Genomic DNA, 15,236 nt, shown 5'->3' with positions numbered 1-15,236 from the left:
TGTTTCATCTTTCAGGAGTGTGGAATAAACATGTTAACGCCGGCCGTCTGGTGGCACCTAACGTTGTGAAACGTCCTGCTTCTAGTCCTGGATCATTGGCAGCTTTCACTACATGCACACTTTGCTTTTATTCAAAACACAACGTACGTTAAGAGGTACTGATATGCAGATTTTCTAAACATATGTGAGGTTGTCTCTTGCTGTGGTCAAGAGGTCACGTGGCGGGCCTTTGACAATACACATATAGATCAGGGAATGTGCTCTGTTCAAGCTTTGGAAAGAGCAAGATGCAGAGAATAGTACAAACAATGAGTTATGACGCATCACCTGTGTGCTGTTCCTCCTGTGCATCAACTCGTGGAATGTGTATCGTTTAAGGGCATGTTTTGGTGGTTACTATATCTGTACTGTCCAGCTCATGTATATAATGTCCTTCTGAGAGACACGTTTCTCACTCATGCTATCACTCTGTCATGGACTGATGGTATGATCCGACGTCGTTGCTAATAAAACCGAGTCAACCCTTTTCTAACTGTCGTGCCTCCTTCCGGCTTGCCTGGAGACAGAGATCTCATCCTTACAGATACAAATTGTAAGCTCAATTAAAATGGCGACATACAAACTGGTCCCCAGTCAGGTTTTCCTCTGGTGCGTGTGGGTCCAGTGTTCCTCAGCAGCACACAGTCCAAGCTGTTGTAGCACCATAGACAGAACCCTGCAGCCTGGCAGTGCAGCAGAACACCAAGTCCTGCCAGGACAGCCTGTGGCGCTGGTACCATCTCCCTGTGATCCCACGGTTATGGCTTCATCTTTCAGGCTGAAGCGAGAATGGTGCTGCCCTCTTGTGGCTAAACCTTGGTCTTGAGCTGAATGTCATCCTGCCAACACTACCACTGTATACCGTTTCCATAACGTGTTATCAAAATACCGCAGGCAAATACAACTAAATAAACAGACGGGAGTACATCGTTGGCATTTCTTTAATAAACGTTTGCCAAAGGGAAGAGAAAACAAAACATTTCAGTACAAAAAGACAGTTGCTAGTCTCCTTTTTGAACTCAGGTTACACATCTTTTTGTTTTTCCTTATGATTAAGTAGAAATTTACTGGAACACAGCCTTAACCCAATGAGTCATTCAGTAGCTATCAGTTTTACTGCAGTCATCCAAGTGGTACCGGTCTTTCTGGAACCAACAGTTCATTTAGGAAAGACGATCACCAGCCCACAGTCAGGAACCCAGTCACCCAAGTTCTTCTGGTGTGGGTGCATCCTTGGCCAAAATAGGATTTAAAAAAAAAAAATAATTGGAAAAAAAAGAAAACTACATTACTGGTCATTTTCTAACTGTGCAGATATCGCACATTCATTTCATAGCTAATAAAGATTCCGCCTACTCAAGTCAGTAGTGCAAAACATTAATACTAGTCTGCCCAGGGAGCAATTAAAGAAAGGCTGAAGGTACAGATTTAAAACATACCTGGCCTGGTAAATGTACACTCAAAAAAGGTAAAAGTTTAATTTAAAAGACAGCACTAGAATAGATTACAAAAAAAAAATATGAAAAGAAACAAACAAAAAAAAAAAGAAATGATGAGCAAGGAAAGCCCCCTCGCTCTTTAGTATTTGTTGCTGTCCTTCTGTAACATACCCCACATTCCAGATACAAGAGGAGTACAATGCTTAAACACAGATTCTTTAAATTATTACAAATCAAGTGTGCATTTCCAGATCTGTCTGGTGAGGCCTGAGAGGCCCTGGGCTCCCCTGGTTCAGGGCTGGAGTCCCTCCTCACCTGCCCTGCCAACCCCAGCACAGCCCATCAGAAGGGGAGGCCTCGCCCTCGGATCGCTGCCGAGTTCACATGGGGGACAAACCCCAGAGGAAGGGGCTGGGCCACCGCCTGGGAGGGGGAGGCCCATGATTGGCCAGGAGGGGGCCCGGGGGGCTGCGGGGGCCCTCCGTCCTTGCGGCCGATGGCGTGGTTGTACAGGTGGATGCTGGTGGGGTTGGACTGCTGCCCGGGGCTGTGATTGTACTCGAAGCGGTGGTCCTTGTCTCCGCTGAACACCATGCCGCCCCCGGCCCCCGGCCCCCCGGGCGGGTAGGGCTCCTGGAGGGAGGAGGTGGAGGAGGACGCGGAGCTGGGGGGCGGGGCCGTAGCGCTGAACACCTCCCTGAGGGCGTGGGGTGGGAGACCCGCGGCCAGCATGTGGTCCATGTAGCTGTCCCCAAACCCTGCTGGAGGGAAGGGGGGAGGGGGCGGGCGGCTGTAGTCTGCTACGTAGCCTGGGCCCTCGGCGCTGGGCAGGGGGGGGTAGTCGGGCTCAGGGGGCCTGCCCCCCTCCACCGCCCCGGCAGAGGCGCTGACGGGAGGGCCAGGCTGGGGCTCCGGGGGCTGCCGGTAGTCCAGGTCAGCACACTGGGGAGGGGGCTCCGGGGGCTCGGGGGGGCGCTGGTTTGGGGGCAGGATGGGCAGGGGGGCCGGGGGTCGGCTGGACACCGCGCTTCCTTCAGACGCTGTCAAAAGGCACAGAAGAAGAAGAAACAAAAAACAGGAAAGCAGGGTTAGGTGCAAACCCATTTAGGAAAGCTTGGGTCGTACCAAAATGTTGACGTATTCATTTTTGGCTCCGCCTGGATGGGTTTCCAGGACAGCTGGTTACCTGGGGACACCGGGCTGGGCTCCGGGGGTTGTTTGACGTCCGCGGGTGGCGCTGCGCCGGCCTCTGAGCCCTCGCTGGCTTCCTGCCGCTGCTGACTCTGCTGGCTCTGCTGGGCCTGCAGGATCTGGGCCAGCAGCATGGTCACTGCCGCCGCCGCCTCCCCCTCAGGGGCCCCCGCGGGCGGGGAGGGGGGCTTGCCGGTGGGGGGCGTGCGGGGCGCCCCGCCCGCTGCAGGGGGCTGGCTGGGCGCCGGGGGCAGGGGGGGCTCCGGGGGTCTGTCTGGGTCGGCCGGGGCCGGGGGCAGGGCTGTGGAGAGCTGCTGCAGGGTCTCGGGGTTGACCTTGGAGGCCAGCTGGGCCGAGCTGCTGGAGCTCTTAGACTGGTTGAACAGGTTGATGAGGACCGCTAGCTGCTCCTGGGTCAGCTGGGAGTTGGGCGCTTTGGGGTCTGACGGAAAAACAAACCCACATATTCGATATTCAAGCTCAGCCTTCTACGATGAGTAGCCATGGGTGACACTGCCAGTAACCCGTCAGTAAGCCCCTGCCGCCCTCCAGACTCACCCAGCAGGGCAGAAGCAGCCCCGCCCTGGGCCTTGAGGCCTCCGGGGGCAGGGAAGCCCTGGGGGGTGTTGCTGCGGCTGTCGTCCAGACCCAGCTCCTTGCGGGGAGCTTTGGGGGGCATCAGCTCCTCCGGCATCTGCTTCTGCCTCCTCCGCTTCTTGCTCCACAACTCATGACAGTCCTGCCACAGAGGGAGACTGGGGGGGGGGGGGGGGAAGGAGAGGAGAGGAGGGGAAAGGAGAAGGGAGGAGAGGAGAGCGTACAAGTTTGGTGAGTTTGGAAGTGGAATAACAGGAAAGGTGGACGCGGTGAAGAGTGAGTCATGGCTGAACCCTAACTCGGGTGGGGGCATCTTGGCCGGGTCCACGTCTCGGAGGAACTCGCTGCCCAGGGCCTGCTCGGCAGCGCAGCGCTTACTGGGGTCCAGGTGGAGCATGTGGTCAAACAGATCCAGCGCCGACGGAGGAATACTGGAACACAAAACACACCTCCTCACTTACCTCACACCCAGGAGAAGAACAGAAACGCATAAACGGGGGCGCCGCGTCGGCCGAATTCCCCGCCGAGCGCGAGTCGCAAAACTCACAAAGCAAACTCCTCCCGTAGGCGTCGGCGGTACTGCTTCTTTGGTTTCATGGTGTTGAAGTAGGGCAGCTTGATGACGTCGGGCCACGCGGCGGGGCAGGGGCTGCCACAGATGCGGCTGCGAGGGGAGCAGAGAGGACGCGTCAACACACCGCGGGGTACGGGGGAACAGGGTTAGGGTTAGAGCGCGGCTCCAGCAGCAGCCCTGTCTGAGGGGAGACGTTTCAAAGCGTCTCTCCCTGCCTCTCCTCATCCCAGACGTAACGTACCTGATGAGCTCCAACTGAGCGAGCTCCTGGTTCGCCTGGAAAATGGGTTTCTTGGTGAACAGCTCCCCCAGAATGCACCTGGGTCGGACAGGACAAGATGAAAGCGATAAAAAAACACGCCTCGGAGGAGATGCCGAGAAGAGATGTTGGAGGACACCCCAGGAGAGAGGCTGCTGTTTTCGGTAAACGTCCTCGCCAGTAATCCAGTCCAAAACCATAACAAAAGGTGTGAGAGAGAGTGTGTGTGTGTGTGTGTGTCTCACCCGCAGCTCCACACGTCGATGGCAGGCGTGTATCTCTCCTCCCCCAGCAGCAGCTCTGGGGGGCGGTACCACAGCGTGATCACCTTGTTGGTGTACGGCCGGCTGGAGGAGGACAAGAGAGAGAGACGGGCTCAGTCGCTTCACGGCCAGGAGGGGCATCATCGCGGCATGGCGTTACGACCACAACACACACACACACACAACACACACACGCACACACAACACACACACACAACACACACACACAACACAACACACACAACACACACACACACGCGTGTCCCCCGGGGGAGGGACACGCCACCCATGTATAAGGGCGGGGCCGGTGTGGAGACGAGGGGAAACTCAAAGGTGCGCTCACCTCTCCTCGGAGTTGTACAGTCGAGCCAGACCAAAATCTGCCAGCTTTATCTGACCCCTGAAAGAGACCAAGGCACACACACAGGCATCCTGTCAAATCAAAATACGTCAATAAAACCCCACCATTTTCTTTTGTTCAAAGGGAAGATGTGGAGAGAAATCGGCTTCCATTTCGTGGAGTGGGGGGGCTTTGAATTGGCCCCGTCTTGAGCGAAACACTCACTTGTTGTTGAGCAGGATGTTGGAGCACTTGATGTCCCTGTGCAGGAAGTTCTTCTTGTGGCAGTAGTCGAGGCCCTCCAGGAGCTGACGCATGAAGGACTTGATGTGGCTCTCGTTGAAGTGGACCAGCCCCGACTCCAGGAGCCCCATCAGGTCGTGGTCCATGTACTCAAACACCAGGTAGAACGCACCTAGGAGGGAACCGTCAGAGAGAAATCAACACCAGTTGGAGTGACACGACGACGGGAGCGTGACGCAGGGACCTCCTGCTGTGACGGCGGCGGCGGCGCGGGGGTGAGGCGGACCTTTGTCGTTCTTGAAGTCCAGCGCGTCCTCCTTGTCGGTGACGATCTCCTTCATGTTGATGATGCTCTTGTGGTTGAGCTGGCGGAGAATCTTGATCTCTCGGATGGCCGTGATGGGGAAGCCCTCCTTCTCGTTGTCCAGACGAACCTTCTTCAGGGCCACCATTTCAGCTAGACAAGTCCCCCCCCAAATAAAAGGCATCTTAAGTCACATTTACAGTGGCCTTCTTGATATTCATGTGTGCTTAAAATGAGTTTGACGCATGCTAGTTGAAAGCGCTCTAGTTTCAAGCGTTCACCTGTGTCTTTGTCCTTGGCTTTGTACACCTGGCCGTACGTGCCCTCGCCCGTGATGCCAATGATGTCAAACTTGTCCACGCAGCGCTTCCCCCAGTCGATCTCCGTCTCCTTGATCTCCCCGAAACGAGGGCCGCAGATCCTGGGCAGGGGGACACAGAAAAACACGTTTTGAGAAGCAGCCCCCTACAGCAGCTTGGCGGGGGTGGGGGGCGGGCAGAGCGCGAGGCCAGACAGGAGGACGTGGGGCCCGCTGTGAGGGAGGTCCAGACGTACTTGGGCCGGCGGCGCAGGCTCAGGCCCTTCTTGTCGTCGGCCGGGCTGCGGGGCGAGGAGGAGGAGAGCCCTCCAGGCAGCTCCGGGGGCAGGGGCAGGTCAGCCAGAAGGTAGCGGGCTTTGCGTTCCGGTTTCTTCTTCCCTGAGCCGTCCTTGAAACTAAACAGAAGAGAGGCAGAAAAGGATGCTTTTGAGTACGGAAACTAAAAGGAGGGAGGGGGGGGGACATTCAGGGGGAATGCTAATGACAAGAAAAACCTGGCGAGACCGTTGTCCCCTCCTTACCTGTCGGAAGCATCCAGATGCTCCAGAATGCTTGCGGGCAGTGGCAGCGCTGCGAGCGCGGAGATGGCAGCGGCAGACAACCTCTCCTTCTCCTTGCTCTGGGCGGACGCTGGGGCTTTCCTCTTGTCCCGGTGCACCGCCAGCTCCTCCTTCACCTTGCCGTCCCGGTCCCTGCTGGACTGGGGTGGGTCCACGCCCTTCCTGGAGGGCTTGTCGGCGGGGGACTGGGGCTGGCTGGACACAGGCGTCCGGGGACCCTTCTCTGGAGGAGGCGGGGAGGGAGGGCGGCCCTTCTTGGTGACATGGTTGGCCTTGGGGCTGGGCTGGTGGTGGGCCGAGGAGGGGCCCTTGGTTGGGGTGGAGGCGTTGCTGGAGCTCTTTGCCTTGGCGGCCGCCTCGGCTGCTTTGGCTTTCTTCTGCTTGCTAAGCTCGGCCGCCAGGCTGCTCTTGAAGGTGATGGTGCTGGGGGACAGGCTGGAGGGCCGGGACCGCGAGCGGGAGTGGCGGTGGCGGCTCCGGGAACGCGAGTGCCGCGAGGACGGGTACGGGCTCCGGCTCCGTGACTTGCCAGATCGCCTGAGGAGAGGGTGGCACGTGTCAAAGTTGTTTCTTTGAAAAACACAGCTGAAATAACTGACATGAGCGTGTTGTCAACCATTTTAAGATGAAGGGAACATGGTCACAGTCAGAGGAGAATTCCATGCATGTTATTTAACTAGTCTGGTTGATGATTAAAAAAAAAAAAATGTATGCCAGAATTTGTCAAAACACAATTATTCTTTATCAATTATTACATTATTAACAGGATCCACTAACTAAGTTCCTGATAAGGTGAAAGTATTTCACAAACAGATTCCACTGAGCTCAAGTTGGATTTTAATCGGGGTTTGTACCGTCTGAACGCAATGAAGCACGCACTTGGATTCATAGTAGTTACAAATCGCGCCATGAATCGCATTAAAGTCACCACCACTTTCCTTTTCGATGCACAGTTAAATATGACCGGACCTAAAACGACTATCCAATACAATTCTTGCCTATAATCTATTCTTGACCTTAGAGAAAGGCAGTTGCAGTCAGTCAGCGCCTCGTGGCCCCGTGACTTCTGCTAATCGGTGTCATAAATCTAGCCAGGAAAGTGGGCTACTTCCTTAGACTATGGATCCATTAACTGTAGATCAAACATTTTAACTCAACTTTCTAGTGATCGATAAGGAGCCAACATTGCCATGTGTTCTCCACTTGCCACATCGTTCTTCCTGTTCTAGTATGCGCGTGGGGTTATAGGCCTTCATCTCCAAGGCCTTGTATGAGTAAGCTATTCTAGGTTGCCAAATCATGTACATTACTAATTGGAAAACACAGGCCGCTAACACATACGGTGGTTAAATTAGGTGTCTGAACATGTGAATGGCAGCAACAGCGCTTTTTGGAAGACGTTCACTCACCTTACATCTGGACTCTGACTCAGTGACTTTCTATATGGACTTCGCGATCGCCTACGGTTGCCGTAGGGACTTGTACCAAGTTCTCCATGTTCATAAGGACTATGACGGCCATAACTAGGAGACCTGCGCCAGGCAAACGGGCTCCCTGGAGACCGCTTTCTTTTGTTGCTGGAATATGCACTGGGAGACTTTGAAACGTTGTAGGCACCATAAAGCTCAGCATCTCGTCCGTAGTATGTGGAACTAGGGGACAACCTTTTGTTTCCATACGTAGGGCTTCTTCTGGATATCAACTGGTTGTAACTACCGCTGGGAGACTGGTATTCATAAGAGTAGGATGTCCCATAGGGACTTTCTGCTTTGAAGCCTGGACTTCTTCTGTAGGCCCTACCGAGTTCTTCACGCTCCTCTCTGTATGATTGGGGTGCATCCCTGTATGCCGAGGGGGGCTCTTTTTCAGATCTTGTTTTACTTCTGTGCCTCTTAGAATCCCTTTTATCCACAGACACGGGGGGCAACACCGAAGCAGTCTTCTTGCCATTGCTGTCGTTGCTTCTTGCACTGTCTCTGTTGTTTTTGGTACCGCTTAGGCTATTACCACCGCGGGCTTTAGAAGAGCTTCTCTCGCGGCTCTGATGGTCCTTCCTTTTGGGTTCCTTGTCTTGTCTACTCCTCTCAGATGGTCCTCTTGTTTGCTCATCCTTCCTAACGTGCAAAATATCCCGGTCTCTGCGAGACTTTCTCCCGGGAGATGTAGGTCCGTTATTGTCAACTTCAGTAAGTCGGTCCACTGGAAACCTATCGTCTAGTTTAGGCGATGGGCTCCCAGAAAAGCCTTCTGATTGAGAACTTACGTCGTCATACTCAACCAAAGTCCGAAGTTCACCGTCTCGCTCTAAAGTCCCTTTTCGTTCATTGTCAGGGTCCTCGGGTGTATGCCATGGCTCTCTGTCCTTTGCATGTCGGTGTTTCTTTCGTCGAGATGCCGATGACCGCCTCTTCTCCCGGTGCTTCTCTCGTTGAATAGCACCGCTTCCAGGTTTACTGCGACTGTCCTGTCTTGCATTTCTCTGTGCCGAGGGGCTCCTTCCCCTTCCCTCACGAAGCACCTCCGTATTAGGCATTTATTGATTACAAATAAATGATTTACTTTAGGTAATACTCCCTTTTCCAGTGTTCCGCTTTATGTACTGTGGTTAATAAAACGAAACATTTGTAACTAACGAATTTGTTTACGATAGCTAACTGGGCTAAGAGGCTAGCTCTTGCTGTCAGTAACTACAATGTGCTAGCCACCCCAAACAATAATCCATCACTCTTCGCCAACGATACTTATATCCATCTACATATATTCTTTCTATTAGTTTAGCAAGCTAAAGATATACTGATTTAAACTGAACCATTGTAATCCAGGACTGAGCATCTCAAAAGATGTGCTGTGCCACCTAGGTAGCCAACTTAGCTAGTCGGCTAAGCTAGACAGCTAGCTTGGAACTGTGTGGCCAGCTTGACAGGGAATTGCATTCCATTCCATGCTGAGTGTAGGCCCCGATGTCTCAAAGATGTGTTCCTTGGAAAATATCACTAAACTAGGACGGGTCTGAAATCCATAAAAAAAATGGTTAAGGATACGAAAGGCCCCGCTATCCCGGAGTCAAACTTCTTCAGATAAACATGTCACCATACTCCAATCTGTAACAAGGAAGTAACTTGCACGCGAAGTAGCTTCCTAGCTAGCAGGCTGCTACTGTAGCTCGCTTTCTTTCTCCTTGTCGAGTTCAAGTCAACTCCGGCAGATTCTATAAAACAAAGCCATTCAAAAACATATCTGCTTTCACGTGTCTTCAGACGACGCTTGTCCCATTGCCATCAATATTATAAGGACAGCGATATATAGTATTTTAAGTTTTATTTGTCAAAGACTGTGTACTATTTTGTATAAAAAAACGTACGAACTTTAGTTCACGAACTAACGTTACAGACTGCTGTACAGGGCCTCTCTGGCTTTCAAACTGGAGGCCTTGTACGTCGCTGTACATCCAATGAAATGCGTAATCCAGATCAGTGGTTACGTCACCGCCAAAGGAAACCCCTGCCATGCAAACTATAAATGTAGATGTGTGGTGTAAAATTGTGATGCTTTTTTTTAATACATGCTCACAAAAGTAAATTATTCGACAAACTTTTTTTATCGAGTGGTGAACGGTCGATTATTTTAAAGTTAAAACACAAGGAAACGTCATTCTCTGTTGCTGACTTTTTAAAGAATCTTTTAAGCCCCCCCCCCACTTGATCTGACACATGAAGTTGAAAAGTATTTGTGTCAAAAAATGTCTTAAACATCACTTTATTTGTCTTTCCATTAGCTCACAAGAGAATGAGAGTTGATATGCAATTTCAACCCTTGTACCCAGTCACGTTTAGATACATTAGTGGTTCTTTTTTTTAAAGTAGTAAACATGGACACGACAGTAACTAAACAATACAGGATACATAAAACATCACATCCAAGAAGGATGTGTGGTTTGACAGACTAAATCAGAGATAAATAACACAAATGTAAAGTTAGTTAAATTATATCAAAGGCAATAAATGTATTAAAAAAATATATATACAAAAAGAAAACAATACCCGCAGCCTGAATATTACATCACACCAATTAGTTTGGTAAAAAAACGTTTTTCTATTTCCCGTATTCACAGTCTTGCTCCAACAGGTCCTACCTAGCCAGGTCAGACTTGACAGAATCCACTGTGATACATGAAGACAAGCAATCCAAACAGCACAGGGAGTATTGATATGTTTTACAGACCACGTGTTTAAGTTGTGTAGGAGCTACAAGACAAAACTGACACATTCATACTCAAACTCATAGAACATGCTTGAACACACATCATTAATGTCAGAGTGAGAAAAATAAGCTAGCACCATGGATGCAAGTAATAGTACACAAAGCACAGCATGGGCTAACTGCATCCTCTGTCAAAGGAAATATTGGTATTTTGAAATAAAGTCAATGTTTGAACCAAGGGATTAGCCCTTCTGAGTTGTTCAGGTTTCAGTAGGTTAGTGTTCTTATGACGAAGGACACGGATGTGGTGTAATTTGGTGAGTATGTGTAGTAGAACTTCCCAATAACTGGGTTCTTTAAATATGTGTCATACATATACATATTCATATACAAAAATAGGGATGATTAATCAAAGAAGGCTCTTAAAGCCTTATTCAGCAGCTACTTGAGGGAAACAGAATTAAGTAATTTAAACAGTGACAGCCAAGGCATCTAGAGGCTTTAAATTGTTCCCCAATCTGAAATACAAATTTATGACAGTGGTTCCAGTAGTGTAGTGCTCAACAATAAATCAGAAATGAATAGGACCCAATTCTTTAGACAATTGACAGAATGGATCAAATGGTTCACAGGAATCAAATGGAATAGGTATGGATATAGAACAATTCTCTAACACATCACCAAAGAATTGCATATTCTTGGCTATCTAGTAGTAGTGACCAAGGAGATGGGTAGAGGGGCTCTAGTCTGCTTGTTCACATTCACAATGGACATCAAGGCATTCGAGGCAGAAAAGCCCTCACAACCACTAACCCTACACGACCACTCAAAGGTTGCATTTGAGTCACTGAGCAGTCGTCCGATCAACATAAACAGTTTATATTAAACACAGTTGTGACACACACCAGGCTCTGAACGTATCTGCACTTGGTCTGTCTTTGGTGCCTAATTACTACCATTACTAGTAGGCAGGCAGGACCTAATCTGCTTTCAAAGCTTTTCACTATTAAAGTAGAAATAAAAGTCCAGGCTGAGAGACCAGAGCACTTTGAGATGGTTTCAAGAGAAAAGTGATGGAAAGACTGTGATTAGTGGAGCTACCCCCCCTCCCCCGCAAAAAAAAAAAAAATGAGTGCATATGATTTCTTATGTAATCATCATCTCAGTACTGTTGAGAACACATCCAATGAAAAGATGAAATGTTAGACGGAAATATATACTTTAAAAAGATTACACCAAAGTCCATTGCTCCACTGAGTGCAGGAATACAAATCTAAATGGATGGGAGTTGATGAATCTTTAGATGGGAAGAATAATATTAGTGTGCTTTTGTGCATGGCAACTAAGAGTTGACACCTTCGCAAAAAATATGAAGATTTATATGTTTCATCTTTTTCTTTAGTAAATAATTTACTATACATCACATGGTAAAAACTTTTAAATGATGCACAAATACCCATGCTATTCAGCTCATGTCCTATGAGGGATTTTCTTTTTCACACTATTTTTATCGAATTTTCAACCTATTCACTGATACAGTCATAATATTTTGGATTTTGAATCCCAGGATCAGTGTCAAATAACATGGCAACTCCCTACCCCACCACTGTCTCAGTCTTCCTGTACATCATTATAATATGTATCAACAATGTTACAATTTTTCTTTGTAACATAAGCCACACAGCCACTTCTAGTTGTGCATTTTCCTACTTCGGGGGCCCTACTCCTAGAGACAGAGGCTGCAGGTTGATGTTTTTTGAAATGTCATAGAATAAACAATCAGTAGAACAATTTATAGTGTCCCTTGACTGCCAAATCTAAAAATGTATAATTTGCCAGTGCCACTGACCTCCTGCCCAATCGGTTACTTCTGACACAGGACCAAAAGTAACGGCCAGGCACAAATCAAATGCAAAAACCAGATAAATGTTTTATGTACACCAGCAGTCGTTGCTGCACCCAGCCACTATAAAATACAGCATCTCTCTCTAATTCTCTTAGCCAAACTTTTACTTTTCTTTTTTCCGTTTTTCTCTTTGCCGTCCTCCATTTTCCTGGCTCGGATTTCTCTCATCAGGTCAAAGAACACCTAAAATCACAGATGACGCATTCAAAACGATGTTTAGCTACATGGCAATGACAATGCGTCTGAAGTAGCAGACAGAACCCATTTCTGGACTAACAACTGATCAGTGCAGGTTACAGTACATCGGACAGCTGTGGATCACAGTCTTACCTTGTCGACGTTGGCACGGGTCTTGGCAGAGGTCTCTACATAGCACACGCCCCACTGCTCAGCACGTGTTTTGGCCTCTTCAGCGCTCACCTGTCGCCGGTCTTCCAGATCAGACTTGTTCCCCACCAGGAGGAACGGTACATTCTCGTCCTCCTTCACTCTCAGTATCTGCTCTCTGCAGGGCACACACACAGTCATCAGGGACAGCTTTCTCTACTCACAAGCGATACAGGAACCTCATCATGCTTGACATGCCCTACTGGAAGACAAACTCCACAAAGAAAGAATCGTTCTGTAAAAGGATGTCACTCAACCTGAAATCTGCTGTTGCTGCGAACGACTCGAGCTCGGTGATAGAGAAGACGCAGAGAAAACCTTCCCCGCTGCGGAAGTAGTTATCCCGAATGGCGGCATAGTCCTCCTGTCCCGCTGTGTCCAGGATGTCTATCTGGACCTCCTCCCCGTCCAGCACAACTTTCTTCCTGTAGCTATCAGCTTTGGTTGGTTCATAATCTTCCACAAACTAGGATTGTAACAGGGTAAAACACATGAGTGAACTCGAAAAGAGCTGCATCACAGTCACAGTATCAAACAGGAAAACTGTCCATTTGTAAAACATGGCAAGATAAGGAAGCAAACAGGCGGGAACACTTACCTCGTCATACATGAACTGCAGAGTGAGGGCAGACTTCCCCACTCCTCCGCTGCCCACCATGATCACTTTGTGAAGGGCCAGGGAGTTCTGTCCCTTTGGCTTTGCAGCTGCCATGACGGTCAGGACTAAGCACCTGAAGTTTTACACGAGGAAAGTCTTCAAGGAAGAGTTTGGAGGGCAAAACGAAATGGTAGATTAGCCTGGTACGGTTGGGCAGCCGATTCCAACCGAGGAGCAGAATGACACTGTCCTTTGAGGAGATGAAAAGAGGCATTAAGAGAGCATGACCTCATTTGCAATGCACTGACCTCACCCTGTGTATTTAGGAATACTACCACGAGGGGGCAATCTAATGAATGTACTCCTTACCCCTGTATTTTGTTTGAGGAATTTATTAAGAAAAAGCAAGAAGTACGTAAACCTAGAAAATGCAGGCAACTATACATTCCCCACACTACTTTACATCACTTTATTAAAACTACAACACCATATGAGGAAGCTTTATACATGCTAAACTCCAGAGGAAGTAACACACCTGTAACTTCATTGTTTATTTTGGGGTGTGGCGTGGGGCAGTTTATCCTTCACCAAATAATATGCATCTAGCAGTGCTAATTTAAGTTATTTAGTCAGCAAAGTTTACCACCTCTAGGCAGAAACTAGCTGGTCAATGTAGCCCTTTATGATTCGTTCCAGCTGTCAACTCGTTAGCTAGGTAGCCTAATGTTTGCTAGCCAAAGCCACGTACTTGCCACGAGTCCCAATCACTGGTGATGATGTATTAATAAATAGCCTAAATTGCTAACTCACGCTAAACATAGATCTATAGCCCTTGTTTTATTTGCCAGCTATTGTAGTCAATTGCTTTAGAAAGGTGGGCAACTAAGTTAGCTGATTAGCACCACTAGCTAACTACTTAGCCAGCTAACTAGTTTTGACACGATTATTAGCTAATAATATCATTAGTGTCAGGCAGATACTATAGCCATCTTAACTATGTCAGTGCAACTAGGCTACCTAGTTTGCGAACTAGCTTTTCCCCATAGCACCGCCAGTAGAGAGTACAAGTAGGCTAGCTAGTTTAGCTAGAATTATGGGTTGGATAGCTAGCTTCATACATTTTATTCATGGTAAAAGACAGTGTGGACCCAGAACGATAGCTAACTAGTACGTAAGTAACAGGTCTCTATTCTATTTGTAACAGTAAAGTCCTAACGATCATCGTAAGTGTTGGCTAGTTCCACTAGTTCGTAGGCCACCTAACCTGGGGTACTCTGTTTAGCATGACAAGCTAGCTAGCTCTAGCTAGTTTAATCGTTTAATTGCACAGTCTAAATCAAGATTCAGTCCAGCGATTACCTAGTGCAGTATCGGTCAAGTGGCATTATTTAATACGCTCACCTTAGGACGCAGCTCTTACGTATTATGAGACAATTTCAAAAGCCGATCACTTGTTCTCTATGCTAGTCTTCTCACACAAACAACCAGACAAGCACTGACTGAAGTACCAGGCTGAACTACGCCCGCTTGGAGCTGTTCCAGACGAGAAGGAGTTGTCTGCGTCCCCTAGACACACTGAGTGCCCAGGGGGCGTTGGCGGGGATGTCACTCCATATAGCCTGTACATATATTAATTTATAATCAGTGGGGTGACGTGGCGTGTAGGTGATCAACAAATAGTTGAAATTGTAACAAGTAACAATGGGTGTCCAGCTATATTCTATCTGACCATCATCGTGGAAGCCAGCATCGCACGTGTGTGTCTGTCTGACTCGACTTGTGGTATCTGTTGGTATCATCTGGCCTTCTAACATTCTTGGTAAAATATCTGCAATCGATGGCTTTTTGCACAACCGGTAAACTACCACAAAATATATTTCTCACAAACAATTTCCAACATGACTAATATTGTGGGTTAATTCAATTACGCTAATGATACGAAATAGTCTTTGGTTGATTGATACCCAATCTTACATTTTCAGCTGCAAGCGCACCTTCGTCTGAAGATACGTAGGCC

The 15,236-nt window shown here is 48.7% G+C and overlaps 2 protein-coding genes across 3 annotated transcripts; both read right to left on the bottom strand.

The window, feature by feature from the left end:
• Positions 1-962: 962 nt before the first annotated feature.
• On the bottom strand, positions 963-9,559 carry cdk13 (cyclin-dependent kinase 13). Its single transcript, XM_047023337.1, has 14 exons — positions 7,538-9,559; positions 6,090-6,665; positions 5,805-5,963; positions 5,531-5,670; positions 5,232-5,402; positions 4,928-5,117; positions 4,706-4,762; positions 4,345-4,446; positions 4,082-4,159; positions 3,814-3,930; positions 3,566-3,697; positions 3,228-3,424; positions 2,665-3,111; positions 963-2,518 (listed from the first exon to the last, which is right to left on the bottom strand). Exons 1-14 carry the CDS (start codon positions 8,659-8,661, stop codon positions 1,821-1,823), a joined length of 4,188 nt encoding a protein of 1,395 aa, XP_046879293.1. The 5' UTR covers positions 8,662-9,559; the 3' UTR covers positions 963-1,820.
• A 309-nt stretch (positions 9,560-9,868) lies between these two features.
• Positions 9,869-14,793, bottom strand: ralaa (v-ral simian leukemia viral oncogene homolog Aa (ras related)). Of its 2 annotated transcripts, none has more exons than XM_047023340.1 (5): positions 14,621-14,793; positions 13,220-13,469; positions 12,879-13,087; positions 12,565-12,739; positions 9,869-12,417 (listed from the first exon to the last, which is right to left on the bottom strand). In XM_047023340.1, exons 2-5 carry the CDS (start codon positions 13,331-13,333, stop codon positions 12,295-12,297), a joined length of 621 nt encoding a protein of 206 aa, XP_046879296.1. In that variant the 5' UTR covers positions 13,334-13,469; positions 14,621-14,793; the 3' UTR covers positions 9,869-12,294. The 2 variants fall into 2 exon arrangements, with proteins under 2 accessions (XP_046879296.1, XP_046879297.1); XM_047023341.1 differs by having other exon boundaries at positions 13,220-13,375; positions 14,621-14,779.
• Positions 14,794-15,236: the final 443 nt, after the last annotated feature.

Source organism: Hypomesus transpacificus, chromosome 8, assembly GCF_021917145.1.
Source record: "Hypomesus transpacificus isolate Combined female chromosome 8, fHypTra1, whole genome shotgun sequence".
Lineage (NCBI taxonomy): Eukaryota > Metazoa > Chordata > Actinopteri > Osmeriformes > Osmeridae > Hypomesus > Hypomesus transpacificus.
This window is presented reverse-complemented; position numbering and strand designations above follow the sequence as displayed.

What these genes read in the sequence shown, in the direction of transcription:
- cdk13 (XM_047023337.1), bottom strand. Translation starts at nt 8,661, where the DNA reads ATGCCTAATACGGAGGTGCTTCGTGAGGGAAGGGGAAGGAGCCCCTCG. An exon ending in AGCCAAGGACAAAGACACAG is followed by an intron (nt 5,403 to 5,530) that starts GTGAACGCTTGA and finishes GGACTTGTCTAG; the next exon opens with CTGAAATGGTGGCCCTGAAG. An exon ending in AACATCCTGCTCAACAACAA is followed by an intron (nt 4,763 to 4,927) that starts GTGAGTGTTTCG and finishes GGTCTCTTTCAG; the next exon opens with GGGTCAGATAAAGCTGGCAG.
- ralaa (XM_047023340.1), bottom strand. Translation starts at nt 13,333, where the DNA reads ATGGCAGCTGCAAAGCCAAAGGGACAGAACTCCCTGGCCCTTCACAAA. An exon ending in TGCAGTTCATGTATGACGAG is followed by an intron (nt 13,088 to 13,219) that starts GTAAGTGTTCCC and finishes TTACAATCCTAG; the next exon opens with TTTGTGGAAGATTATGAACC. An exon ending in CCCGTGCCAACGTCGACAAG is followed by an intron (nt 12,418 to 12,564) that starts GTAAGACTGTGA and finishes CTGTGATTTTAG; the next exon opens with GTGTTCTTTGACCTGATGAG.